Source organism: Festucalex cinctus, chromosome 17 (genome assembly GCF_051991245.1).
Source record: "Festucalex cinctus isolate MCC-2025b chromosome 17, RoL_Fcin_1.0, whole genome shotgun sequence".
NCBI lineage: Eukaryota > Metazoa > Chordata > Actinopteri > Syngnathiformes > Syngnathidae > Festucalex > Festucalex cinctus.
The window spans coordinates 17,844,630-17,857,958 of record NC_135427.1 but is presented as its reverse complement, the minus strand read 5'-3'; the positions used below and the strand labels follow the sequence as shown (position 1 = coordinate 17,857,958).

General features: G+C 42.4%; 2 protein-coding genes across 3 annotated transcripts in view; one reads left to right on the top strand and one right to left on the bottom strand.

The window, feature by feature from the left end:
• crhr1 (corticotropin releasing hormone receptor 1) overlaps window positions 1-1,345 on the bottom strand; it is a 36,213-nt gene extending 34,868 nt beyond the window's left edge. Inside the window, exon 1 of one of the 2 annotated variants that reach the window (XM_077501807.1) lies at window positions 1,037-1,345. In XM_077501807.1, the coding sequence (XP_077357933.1) occupies window positions 1,037-1,297 (261 nt within the window). In that variant the 5' untranslated portion in view covers window positions 1,298-1,345. The remainder of the gene's footprint in view (window positions 1-1,036) is intronic. The other variant, XM_077501806.1, reaches the window with a different exon arrangement.
• Window positions 1,346-1,542: 197 nt separating this feature from the next.
• fam171a2b (family with sequence similarity 171 member A2b) lies at window positions 1,543-12,925 on the top strand. The gene is made up of 8 exons (XM_077501805.1): window positions 1,543-1,846; window positions 2,707-2,934; window positions 3,019-3,111; window positions 4,517-4,675; window positions 4,778-4,957; window positions 7,090-7,203; window positions 7,468-7,594; window positions 8,384-12,925. Exons 1-8 carry the CDS (start codon window positions 1,843-1,845, stop codon window positions 9,612-9,614), a joined length of 2,136 nt encoding a protein of 711 aa, XP_077357931.1. The 5' UTR covers window positions 1,543-1,842; the 3' UTR covers window positions 9,615-12,925.
• The last annotated feature ends 404 nt before the right edge of the window (window positions 12,926-13,329 follow it).

The window sequence follows — 13,329 nt, the reverse complement described above, 5'->3', positions numbered from 1 at the left end:
ATCCTCTAACGACCGAGCAAACTTGCCTTGTTCAAAATCATGGCTAATGGCATATTCATTTTCAAAACAGCCACCTGCTGAAAGCCAATGTGCATTTTATCATTTCAGTGAAATTGTAACTCATTTCCTGATACTATAGTCAGTTGGTATACAGTAATATCACTCAGCATAATTGCCATGGATATATTTGCAATGTACAGTCAGAGGTGGGATTCAAACCCGGGACCTCCTGGTTACTGGACAATGCACTTAACCAAGTGCTCCACTGAGCAGTATCAGAGAGCTGGTAATGATGATCAGTTGTATGTATGGAAGTGGGCGTAGAAAGTGGGACTTAGAAAAAGTTCAGTGTCAGTCCCATTAAAAATGAATGGGGAAAAGTTGATATTTAACGTTAAATTGCGCTAGTACTGTAAGTAATGTGGAATCAGATGATATATACCCTGTAAGGCGTGAATTTTTGAAGCAAGTTGAAATTTGTACGGTGTAAATCGGAATTATTATGTGGGAGTTGATTCTCGGCAAATAAGTGAGGAGAATAAATATCCGAATAATGCTTTCAGCATTCCCACAATTATCAATCCATTTCACAAACGCACACCCACACACATCCTCACGGTGCTATCTTTGTGGGGCCCTCTCATTGACATAATGCATTTCCTAACCCCTTCCCCGAACCCCAACCATCAAAAATGATTGCCTACCCCCATTCCTTACCCTAACCTCAACCATAACCCAATTGAAACCTAAATTGTAAAAAGTCTTGACCCTCAAAAAGAGGTCTAAACTTGTGGGGCCTAGCAAAATGGCCCCACAAATCTGTGAAAACCCGAAAAATTGGCCCCACCATGAAACAAAAACAAGAACAAGAACACACACACACACACAAAACACAGTATATGTCACGTGTTCGTGAGGCGACCACCAGAGGGCGCCATGTTTCCGGCCCTCGCCTCATGCTGCCATCCAAACAAGAGGCGCGTCAGTGTGTGCGCGCGCACGCACTGCAGCATCACGGTGCGGCCAAGACACGAACCAGCAACCTCGTCGCAGCCTCCTCCTGGACCAGGACCAGGAGCGGGAAGTTCGGGTTAGCGGAACCACCAGGAGCCTCCGGGCGGGACCGAGGCGGCCACCAGTCCGTCCGTCCGTCATGACATGTAGCTGCGACGATGGCCGCCGTGCGCGTGTGTCGTGTGCTCGTCTTGGCGTGCGTGTGCGCGCTCTGGGAGGCCAAGTCCGTGCACGAGCATTTTGGTAAGCTCTCGCCTCGCGCGCACGCGCGCGCACACACCATGGGAGTGGTTGCAAGCACGAGAGCGAGGCTTCGCTCTCGCTTTTGTCTGTCAGCCTCATCTTCACCTTCACTGTCGTCCTGTGAACGTTCACGTGCGCGCGCAGGGGCAATCGTGTGCGCGCGTGGGTGATTTCTCTTTTCTTTTACGCCACACCATAATCAGGTTCAACGTCATCTTTGAAATCATCTTCATCGTCGTTAGTCTCATGTCGTGCTCGTGAGGCCGTGACGTCATGATGGAGCTGGGTTGCGTTCTGACGTGCACGCGCACAGATGCACAAAGAGGAAAAATAGGAACGAGGCTAAAATGGCGGTCAGATGTGCTTCGTGACGTCACAGCGACGCGCATAGCACACACTAATATCACAGACAACATGACAACACCCTGATGGGTAAAAGATGAAGTAAACAAAAAATTACCGACTTCTGTGGTTGTTTTTTGTTCCCAATGTTCTTGTTGATTAAAAAAAAAAAAAAACTATTTAAGCAATGGCACCAAAGGGCTGAACAGCAAATCAAGACAAAGTGCAAGAAGTTAAAGCAGTATGGGTGACGTAACATGTTTATAATTTTCAATTACTTTTTTAAACACAATAATTATCAAAAGGTCGTCTGGCTGCCGCCAGCTATGAGTAGAAGCTAAAATTATGCTAATAAGGAAAAGTGAAACTCATGTGAAGCCAACGCTTCTCTAAAATTTGAAGAAACTAGCATGAAGCTAAAATGGCGAAGCTAACAGAGAGAGGATGACATATGTCAGTGCTAACATCTAAAAGCTAACATGATGTAAAGCTGCCATAAAGCTAATAAGTAGAAGCTAACATTGCAAAGCTAACATCTTAAAGCTATCATGATGCAAAGCTGCCATAAAGCTAACAAATAGAAGCTAACTTGGCAAAGGTAACATCTCAAAGCTAACCTGATGCAAGGCTGCCATAAAGCTAACAAGTAGAAGCTAACGCTGCAAAGCTAACATGATGCAAAGCAGCCATAAAGCTAACAAGTAGAAGCTAACGCGGCAAAGCTAACATCTCAGAGCTAACATGATGCAAAGCTGCCACAAAGCTAACAAGTAGAAGCTAACGCGGCAAAGCTAACAACTAAAGGCTAACATGATGAAAAGCTGCCATAAAGCTAACAAGTAGAAGCTAACGCGGCAAAGCTAACATCTCAAAGCTAACATGATGCAAAGTGGCTAAAGCTAACAAGTAGAAGCTAACGCAAGTGTTCTCAAGTTCTTTGCATAATTTGTAAAATTATACAATGAAGTAAAAAAAAAAAAAAAAAAGTAGACGCTAATGCGGAAAAGCTAACAACTAAAGGCTAACATGAAGCTAATGAGCGTACATAAGAAGAACATTCCATGCTAATGTGATGTCACTTGTCACGTGTGTGTTGTTGTGCCGCAGAGGTCCAAATCAAAGTCCAGGTCTTCGACAATAACGACCTGTCTCCGCTGGCCGACGCCCTGGTGGAGGTCCACGGCAACCAGAGCGTGTTGGCGAGCGCTCGCGCCGGCGCTGACGGCGCGGTGAGGGTGGACTTCCACTACCGGGCCGCCACCTGGGTCATCATCAGCGCCGCCAAAGCCAACTACGTCACCAACTCGGTGCCGTGGTACTCGGGCCGCCCGCCTCGTAAGACCAACCGGCCACGCCTGCTCTCTGACCGATTGGTGGCGGCCGCCTCACGTTTACGTTTGATTTCTTCTTCTCCGTCAGTGTACGCCTCGGTCAGTTTGTACCTTCTGGTTCATCGACCCGGTACGTTGATTCTGTACGATGACGTCCTTCAGGTTCTGTCCGGATCGCCAGGTAAAAAAAAAAAAAAGAATCCTACATTGCTGCTTGACCACGTTGTTACCACGGCGTATTAGGGCCACGTATAAATACTTTATTTTAGAGGACGGGGCAATATGACGAGAAAAATACTTGTAAATTTGCGACTTTCTAAAGTGGCAAATTTGCGAGTTTATAAAGTGGCAGATTTGCGATAAAAAAACTCAGAAACTTACGAGAAATACAATGTCGCGTAGCTAGAGTCTAATCATTTGACGATTCATTAGTGGTTAATGGGACTGTTTATAATATAAATAATAATAAATTTGCCACTTAAACTCACAAATTTACGAGTTTTTTTCTCACAAATTTGCCACTTTTTTTCTTGAAAATTTGCCACTTAGGAAAGTCGCAAATTTGCCACTTTCTAAACTTGCAAATTTAATTAGGTTTTTTTTTTTTTTTTTTTTACAAGTATGCCACTTTATGAAGTCGCAAATTTACAAGTTTTTTTTTCTCTTTGTCACTTTGTAAATAATAATAAATTTGCCACTTAAACTCACAAATTTACGTGTTTTGTTCTCACAAATTTGTCACTTTATAAACTCGCAAATTTGCCACTTTACAAACTAGCAAATTTACGAGCTTTTTTTTTTTTCTTTTACAAATTTGCCACATTAGAAAGTAGCACATTTGCCACGTTCTAAACTCACAAATTTACATTTTTTTGTTTTTGTTTTGTTTTTTGTTGTTTTTACAAATTTGCCACTTTCTAAACTGACAAATTTACGAGTTCTTTCCCCGCAAAATTGCCACTTGCAATTTGCCAGTCGCAAATTTATGAGTTTTTTTTTCTTGCAGTCTTACACTTTATAAACTCGCGAATTTGCTATTTTAGAAAGTTTTTTTCTTGAAAATTTTCCTCTTAAGAAAGTCGCAAATTTGCCACTTTCTAAACTTGCACATTTACGAGTTTTTTTTGTTTTTTTTGTTTTTTACAAATTTGCCACTGTAGAATGTCGCAAATTTACAAGACATGTTTCTCGCAAATTTGCCACCTTCTAAACTCACAAATTTACGAGTTTTTTTTTTTTTTTTACAAATTAGAAAGTCGCAAAGTTACGAGTTTTTTTTCTCGTATATCTTACACTTTAGAAACTCGTAAATTTGCTTTAGAAAGTGGCAAATTTATGATTTTTTTTTTTTTTTGTTCTTGCAAATTTGCTATTTTAGAAAGTGGCACATTTGCCACTTTTTTTCTCGTGCTATTGCCCCTGCCCTCTAAAAAAATATATAGTTATACGTGGCCCTAATACGCTGTTGTACTTTGTTGGTTGTTTGAATACCTAACAGAATTTATTTTATTTTATTTTTTCAAAATGTAGCAATTGTTGTTTGCATGGTTGTTGTTGACGGACTGCGTTTTGTGACTTTGGTTCAGGCGGCGCCCAGCGCGCCGTGGTGCAGCTTCCCCGGAAGTCGCTGCGCCTGCCGGCCGACTCGGACGGAACCACGTTGGCAGCCTCGCTGACCGCCGCCAGGACGCAGGACGAGATGGGTGGCTTCCCCTTCCTGCTGGGCCGTGACACCAATGGCTCAGGTCCCAAATTGTGCCATCTACTGGTGTCTATTGGTCATTGCAAATGGCCTTGAGGACGGAAGGCGACGACGCTGAGATTGCTTTTGCGTTTTTGTTGTTCAGGCGCGGACTCGGGTTGGAGCGACTTGACGCCGCTGGCGCTGGTGGGCGTGGAGCTGCGGGACAAAGACGGCCTCCCCGTCCCCGTGTCGGATTCTATCCGCGTTTCGGTGCCGCTTCCGTCCGACACGCGCAACCGGATGGCCACCAGCGTGCCCACGTGGACGTATCGGCAGCATAGCGGTCAGCACAACTTTTCCTGCTTCAATCGACATCTTACAAAAATATCACCGCGTATTAGGCATGTATAAATATTAGTGTTGTTCCGATACCTTTTTTTGGGTCCCGATACTGATACTGATACCGATACCGATACCCAGCTTTGCAGTATTGGGCGATACCGATACCATACCGATACTTAAGGTTTTTTTGCCTCAACATGAAAAAGCTGTCCTGCCATTGGTTCAGAGCATTCAAGGACCAATAGGATATCTTAGATCGCCATGCAGTGAACATGTCACATACCAGTGAATATCGTGCACCAGCAAGACACAAGATGGTGCCTCCAAAATCCTATATTAGCGTTGGAATTAATGGTATCGGCATGTTACTTCTGAGTAGTCACCGATACCGATACCACTGTTTTAATGCAGTAATCGGCACCTCTGCCGATACCAGTATCGGTATCGGTATCGGAACAAAACTAATGAATATATATATATATATATATATATATATATATATATATATATATATATATATATATATATATATATATATATATATATATATATATATATTAGGGGTGTGAATTGCCTAGTACCTGACGATTCGATTCGTATCACGATTCACAGGTCACGATTCGATTCGATACCGATTAATCCCGATACGAATGGTCACGATTCGATACCGATTAATCCCGATACGAATTTATAAGTCGATTGTTGCGCTTTTTTTCCATTCAAATTTAGAAAATACTATCAGTAAATTTGTACATGTACACTGTAAGATTTGTATGAATATATTTATCTAAAACTTGAGGCTTATAACGTGAGCCACTGTACACAAACAGTTTGCAATCTGTTTCACATTTGAACAGCATTAAAATAAAAATATTAAGGCTTAATGTGCCGTTCATATAACATTCTTCCATGCTCAAGGTGTGAATCCTAAAAAAAAAAAAAAAAAAAAAAAAAAAAAAAAAAAAAAAAAATTCTGAAAAAAATCGATTCTGCCGATTATTGAATCGATTCGAGAATCGCGCGATGTAGTATCGCGATATATCGCCGAATCGATTTTTTTAACACCCCTAATATATATATATATATTTTTTTTTTAGAGGGTGGGGGCAAAAAAACCTCACAAATTTGCCACTAGAAAGTGAAGACTTTCTAAAGTGGCAAATTGGCGAGTTTCTAAAGTAGCAAATTTACAAGTTTAAAAAGTGGCAAATTTGTGAGAGAAAAAATCTCATAAATTTGCGAGTTTATTGAGTGGCAAATTTGCGAGAAAAAAAACTCAGAAACTTACAAGAAGTACACGTAACGTACTACTTGAATGTTAGTGCCAATACGTTTCGGTGGGGTTTTCAAATAAGGAGATAGTAGAGATGAACCAGATGATGTTAAAGTGATACTTCACTTATTTAGCCCATTATAGCAATAAATATTAAATATTTTGTCTATAATTAATTTGATACTATTTTTCACATACAATTAGCACCTTTAAAAACACATTTTGCAACTTGCTGTCGACTGAAAATGACATCACAAGGGCTCAGGTAACCAATCACAGCTCACCTGTTTTCTAGGTTTGGTCATGTGACATTCACAAGCTGAGCTGTGATTGATTGGTTACCTGAGCCCTTGTGATGTCATTTTCAGTCGACAGCAAGTTGCAAAATGTGTTATGACATCCATATCCATACGTTTTTTTTTTGTGTACAATTATCTAAAAAGAAGAAGAAGATTATTTATTTTATAAACAGTCCCATTAACCACCAAGGAAATCCTCAAATGATTAGATTATAGTTACGCTACATGTATTTCTAGTACATTTTTGAGTTTATTTTTTTTCTCTTGCAAATCTGCCACAAATTTGCAAGTTTTTTTCTCGGAATATATTGCCCCTGCCCTCTAAAAAAAAAAAATATTTATATGTGGCCCTAATACGCCGTTGTGCAAAAACAAGGTTTGCTATTCTGCAAATTCCGATTCCAGGCAATTTTTCACCCAACTTGTTTTATTTGATTCCAAGGTCCAAACAGTCGCAACATTGCGGACATGTGGGCCCTCGTATTTCATATTTGATTTTATCGTTTCCATGTTCACTCTGTGGTTTTGTGCGTGTTTGTTTTGTGTGCGTGCGCGTGCCAGGTGTGTGGGTGCGCAACGGGACGGGTTACATCCAGAAGGAAGGCTCGCACTTTGTGTGGAAGGCGGTGCTTCCTCACATGGGCTACTGGCTGGCCGCTTTCCCCGCCTCCTCAGGTGAGCCGAGGAAAACCTATGTGCGCTCTACATCCGGGGTGGGCAAAAGTACTCGAGTACTTCATTCCGAGTACAAATACTTGATAGTTGAAAAAGGACTGTGGTGCCGATTGGATTCTTCACAGACTTGAGTAGCAAATTCCTTGTGAATGAATGCTAGGCTACGCGATGCTAGCGAATGACGTTTAGTTGCTGCGTGCGACGACAAACGGTGAAAGTTGCGACAAGCGTCTTTGTTGACGTTTTTGTGGCTTGTGTTTTGAGGACTGGGTCCGAGCCCGCCGGGCCTGCGGGACATCGGCAGCTACCACACGCTCTTCCTGCTGGCCATCCTGGCCTCCTTGGCGCTGCTGGTTCTCATCCTGCTCTGCGTTCTGCTCTACTACTGCAGGTGCAAAACACACACCGCCACTTTGGACTCCACTTCAACTCATTTGCTTCCAAAAATGTAGAAATACGTTCCATTTAAAATGTCTCAAGTGTGTCAAACACGTATTTAGACGTTTTTTATACAGAAGTCTTTGATGAAGCCTCTCAATTGCAAAGAATGGTTGAAGAAATGTTAGTTATTACACAAACGGCCTCAAGATGGCAGTAGAGTAAAAGAAATCAAACAGGGCCTTGTTGGAAAAAAGTGATTGAATCACAATTATTCAAAATGATGTATTTTTTTGGTATATATATATATATATATATGTGTGTGTGTATATATATATATATATATATATATATATATATATGTGTGTGTGTATATATATATATATATATATATATATGTGTGTATATATATATATATATATGTGTGTATATATATATATATATATATATGTGTGTATATATATATATATATATATATGTGTGTATATATATATATATATATATATATATGTGTATATATATATATATATATATATATATATATATATATATATATATACAATGTATATATAATTATAATATATATATATATATATATATATATATATATATATATATATATATATATATATATATATATATATATACAATGTATATATAATTATAATATAAATAAATAAATAAATAATTTAATAACATTTTATGACGATGCTGATTTTGTAATTGTGGAGTGTAACAATTGAATTGCAATTGATTTTTGTCTGAATTGCACGTGGTTATGTTTGCGTGTTGTCTCTGGCAGGCGAAGATGCTTGAAGCCTCGCCGGCAGCCGGGGAAGCCCCTCCCATCCTCCGCCAACGGCGCCAAGCGGGACCAAGGCACGTCCACTTCCCGCCTCAACCTGATCTGCGGCGGGCCGGCCGAGTCGGCTCCGCCCCATGACAAGTCGGACGTGTCGCCGTCTCGCGACGCTCGCAAGCCGCGACGAGCCAAATCATCTTCGCAGCGTGGCGGCGGCGAAAGCTTGCCCATGAAGACCACCCGGGCCACCGACACCAACAACCTGGATAACCCGCTGCTGCGCGACGACTACGAGCGGGCCTACGGGGCCGCGGAAGGCGGCGAGTGCGACTACCGCCGGCACCGCAGCGCCAACGACAACCGCGGCTACTCGTCGGACCCGCCCTCGCCACCGCTGCCGCGCTTCCAAGGCTACGCACCCGACAAACCGCCGGAATATTCAGCGGCGGCGGGCGATGGCCTGGCCCGCCCCGCCTCCCTAAACACGCAAGCGGGTCAGATCATCATCTGCGGCTCCATCGAGCAGATGAAGGAGAACATGTACCGCAGCATGGTGCCCACGCTGGTCATCCCCGCCCACTACATGCGCCTGCCAAACGACTTTGCCGCCAAGGACGAGCAGAAGGACGCCGGAGGAGTCCAGCAGCCGCCGGCGCAGCCGGAAGACGAGCCGAAGGAGCCCGGCTGGGTGTCGGACTCGCCCGGCGGCGCCGTCACCATCCCGGTGCTGTTTGACGACTCCACCATGGCGCAGATGAACGGCGAGCTGCAGGCATTGACGGAGAAGAAGCTTCTGGAGCTCGGCGTCAAGCAGCACCCGCGCGCGTGGTTCATCTCCCTGGACGGCCGCGCCAACGCCCACGTGCGGCACTCTTACGTCGACGCCGGCAACGACCTGAGCGGCGCCGGGTTTGCCGGCGGGCCCGCAGACGCCAACCTGGAGGCTCGCAAGGGGAAAGACGAGCGCAAGGGCGGGGCGGGGAAAAGCTACTCCAAGATGGCCGACGGCGGCGGCGAGGGTCGGCCCTCGTCCCCCGAGGAGAACTCCCTGACGCCGCTTCTGGACCAGGGGCCGTCCTCCCGCGCCTGCACCGGGCCACGCAAAGGCGAGAACCGTCGCCGCTCGCCGACCAGTCCAGACGACGACGACGATGACAAGGAAGAGAACAGGAAGAGTCCCTGGCAGAAGATCGAGGACAGGCCGCTCATGGTTTTCCATCCTAGGAAGTGAAAAAAGCGGCGCCCACCTTTCCCGCTTATGAAAGAAAGCCCTTTCCACCTTTACGGCAACCCCTTACTTGTCGTCTTTTTACACTACTGCCTTGGACGCAATCGTAGAAAAAGTCGGTGGCAGACTTTCTCCACTTCTTCCTTCCATTACTGGGTGACATGCTAGTTAGTAGTGTTAATTTCGTCAACAAAAATTACAATTATAATTTGGTAAACGCACATTTTTGACCAGACTAAAACTAGACTAAAACCCTCATTAATAAACAATAACTGTGACAAAATCAGTATGCATTTACGTCAACTAATGAAGACGAGACAAAAATGTCCTTCACTTCATAAAATCTGCACTAAAATCTATGGACATTTTAGTTCATGAACAAAAATGAAACCAAAATGATATGATTTTGTAAAATCTTGTCTGCTAATGTCATGTGACATGCACAATCACATGGGAGGTGGATTCACAGTGAAAGGTTAAAAAAAAAAAGTCAATTATAGATATTACTTAACATGAACGGCTATGACGTTCCAATAATAATGTTAATGCGACTGCTAACTAATGCTGGCTAACTTGCTAGCTCGACGCATGGAGCCATAGTAGCCACTTAATAAACACATGCATTAGCATGTGTTTATGAAAGCAGCTATCTTGCTAACAGCTCGCTTGCTAGCAGCTAGCTGGCTAACTTACTAGCTTAACGCACAGAGCCATAGTAGCCACTGTCTTTGTGTCAAGTTGTTTTTCATCAAAAAGATGAGAGAAAATTTTATGTGAAATAGTTTTAGATCCAAAAATGCTCAACACAATCTGCTGACAAAAAATATATATATATTGGTAAAATGGTTGTCCTGACTAAAAAGAGACTAACAGCTAGTTTGCTTAGAGCTGGCTTGCTGGCAGCTAGCTGGATAATTTACTAGCTTGACGCATGGAGCCATAGTAGCCACTGTCATTGTGTGTCAAGTTGTTTTTCATCAAAAAGATGAGAGAAAATTTGATGAGAAATAATTTTTAGATTTGAAAAAGTTAAATTACTCTGCTGACAAATATATATATATATATATATATATATATATATATATATATATATATATATATATATATACACACACATAGTTGACTAAATAAAAATGGGATGAGGTTGACTAACTTTGATAAAAATAAATAAATAAATAATACGCATGACTGAAATGTGACTAAAATTTCAAAATGTCAGACAAAATGAACACTACTAGTTCGTACTCACTAGTCCCACAACTAGGTGTTACTTCTGAGGTCAAAACACTCACTAGTTGACAAGTGTGTGCTACTAGCACTACTGGCGACATTCGACAGGGTTATTAAAAGTCATTCAACGGATTTGGATCAAACGACGGCCCTTAAATGGATTGGAAAGCGTGAAATTCGATTTCAAAATACAATTGATATCCAAACGTCACTTGATGCTTTCATCAAAGGAGTCTCTCTCTCACGCAATTTGTTTGCCAATCATAAATGTGATGGGAAAAAAAACAAAAACGGATGCATTTGTGGGGACTGGTGACTAGTTGTTGTTTAAGATGTCCACGAGTTGCTTCATGTTTCAAATCACAATGATCTCAATTGGAACAAATGTCAAACGTGAAATACGAACACAAAAATGTATTCCTCAGCCATTTACACTCCTTTAACTGTTAAGTATAGCTTCTTTTTTGTTTTTTTTGTTTTTTAAAACTTCAAATGACTTAAGAGTGCACAAATTGAAAATTGCTTGCGGTACTTTGTCACAATCGAAAATTCTGATTCTTCATACTGTAAGTCGTATTAGTAGTGCACAGATGTCAACTAGTACGCAGTTTTTCTCTCATTTGTAGCATGTAGTACTAGTACACAGAAATGTTGGAGAGCAGTGGAAGAAACATCATTAGCCAGATGATCTGTGAGTGTGCAATTGTCTTACTAGTAAGGATCAAAGTGCGTACTAGTATTGGACAATTCAGTGTACTAGTGGAAGTCATGTTGGATGGGCTTTCCGTATCCTCAGTCACAAGAAGCACAAGCACGCCACGCGGAGGTCCTGATTGGCCGTCAGCTTGCGCTGAGTACACTTTGACCTCCCACCCCACCAATCACTCGTTGCCACGGCGACCACAGGGCACACCAGCCGGCAAGTGCTGAGGAAGCAGCAGCCATTTTCAAAGCGCTTGTGACTTTCGTGTGGCAAGAGTGCCTCGTTGTGCCATCTCTTGCCTCAAGGGGCGCCGGCGAGTCTCAAACTGGGTTGGCTCGTACAACAAATCAGTGGCAAGTAGTTGAAGCGGATTTTGTCTTTTACCTTGCGAGTGTTTCTGTTTCTATTTGTGTCCTTGCCCACATGCCAGGGCATCATCACACCACCTTTTTTTTTTTTTCCCCGTGCGGCAACGTATCGGAATCTTGGTTGGAACTGCAATTTTAGCTGACAACACAATTTTAGCTAGCAACAAATGGACTCATAATTTGAAAAAAAACTCGGAAATTGCTGTCATCTTCAAGCAGAAGTGGATAATGCGATGTTACGTACGTATGTGTCCCGCCCACACGCCTCAAAACGGTGTTGGGATGAATATTGTTACCCTTGTGGAAGAAGAATGAAGCAGATTTTGTTTTCTGTAGAATCTCCAGCCACTGAAATTGAGGTCAAAGGTCACCTGCTGTCCGGGTTTGGTCACGTGACGTTGGCAATGCGGCCCAGCAGGGGGCGGGGCTCCGGAAACACGGTGGATGAATCGGTGATAAATCGGCTTAATGCTTCCTCCCGCAAGGCGGCAGTCGTGGAATAATAACGTTTTGCAAGGTTGCATTTTCAATGTACCGGACACGCCCCCTGTGCCAAGACCCGCTATTTAAATCGTCGTGTCACGCCACACCAGCCGTCTCTTCCATCCAAGTGCCTTCTCCTCTGGCCTGGAGGGTTCTAAGCGTCTAGCGCCACCTGCCGGATGGTCGGCACGCACGACCTTTTTTCCCGCTGTGGACCGCCTGTCGCCCGCCAATCTTACTTTTGACCTTACACGTGTTGCATGTTTCCGTTGAAAAGGTCACCATGTCGACTTCCGGTCTACAAAGTTTACACTTATGTCATCTTCTTATAAATCCAAACTATTTGACTTGTATTGCTGACATTCGAGTGCTGTTTTGTGTTTGTGTTGATGACTTTTGATCAACCACGGCACTTGTTTACTACTACTTGTGGTTGTGAGGATGAGGAGCCACTCGCGGGCCTTCATGACGTAACAAGTGTAACCTTTGTGTACGAAGTAGGAAAAAAAATAAATGTGCTCCCTCACTCACTCGCTGGTGGACATTTTATTGTAAAAGGACACAACACACTGAACACTTTGGATGAAACAGTTCTTTAAAAAACAAAAAAAAAAAGCTCAGATGGACCATTATGAAAGGTTTCATCGTTAAATGGTTAAAACACGTTTTATTAATAACATAATTCGATTTTTACGTTCTACTATTTATACTAATCAATTAAACAGTGATTTGACGTGGCACGTGAATATTTAAATTGAGGGAACAGACACATTTAATACACTTGTATAATGTATGAAATTGGATTTTTTTTTTTATATTTGCGTTCTATTTTCAACGAATCAATTAAGTAGTTATATTAACTTAATAGATTTTTTTATATAACTTTAATGAACAATTTTCAACAATTTGTGAAAACTACACAAACACGTTATTA

Excerpts from the sequence above, each read along its gene's own strand:
- fam171a2b (XM_077501805.1), top strand. Across the intron at positions 4,676-4,777 it reads CCGTGACACCAATGGCTCAG|GCGCGGACTCGGGTTGGAGC; the intron begins GTCCCAAATTGT and ends TTTGTTGTTCAG. Across the intron at positions 7,595-8,383 it reads GTTCTGCTCTACTACTGCAG|GCGAAGATGCTTGAAGCCTC; the intron begins GTGCAAAACACA and ends TGTCTCTGGCAG.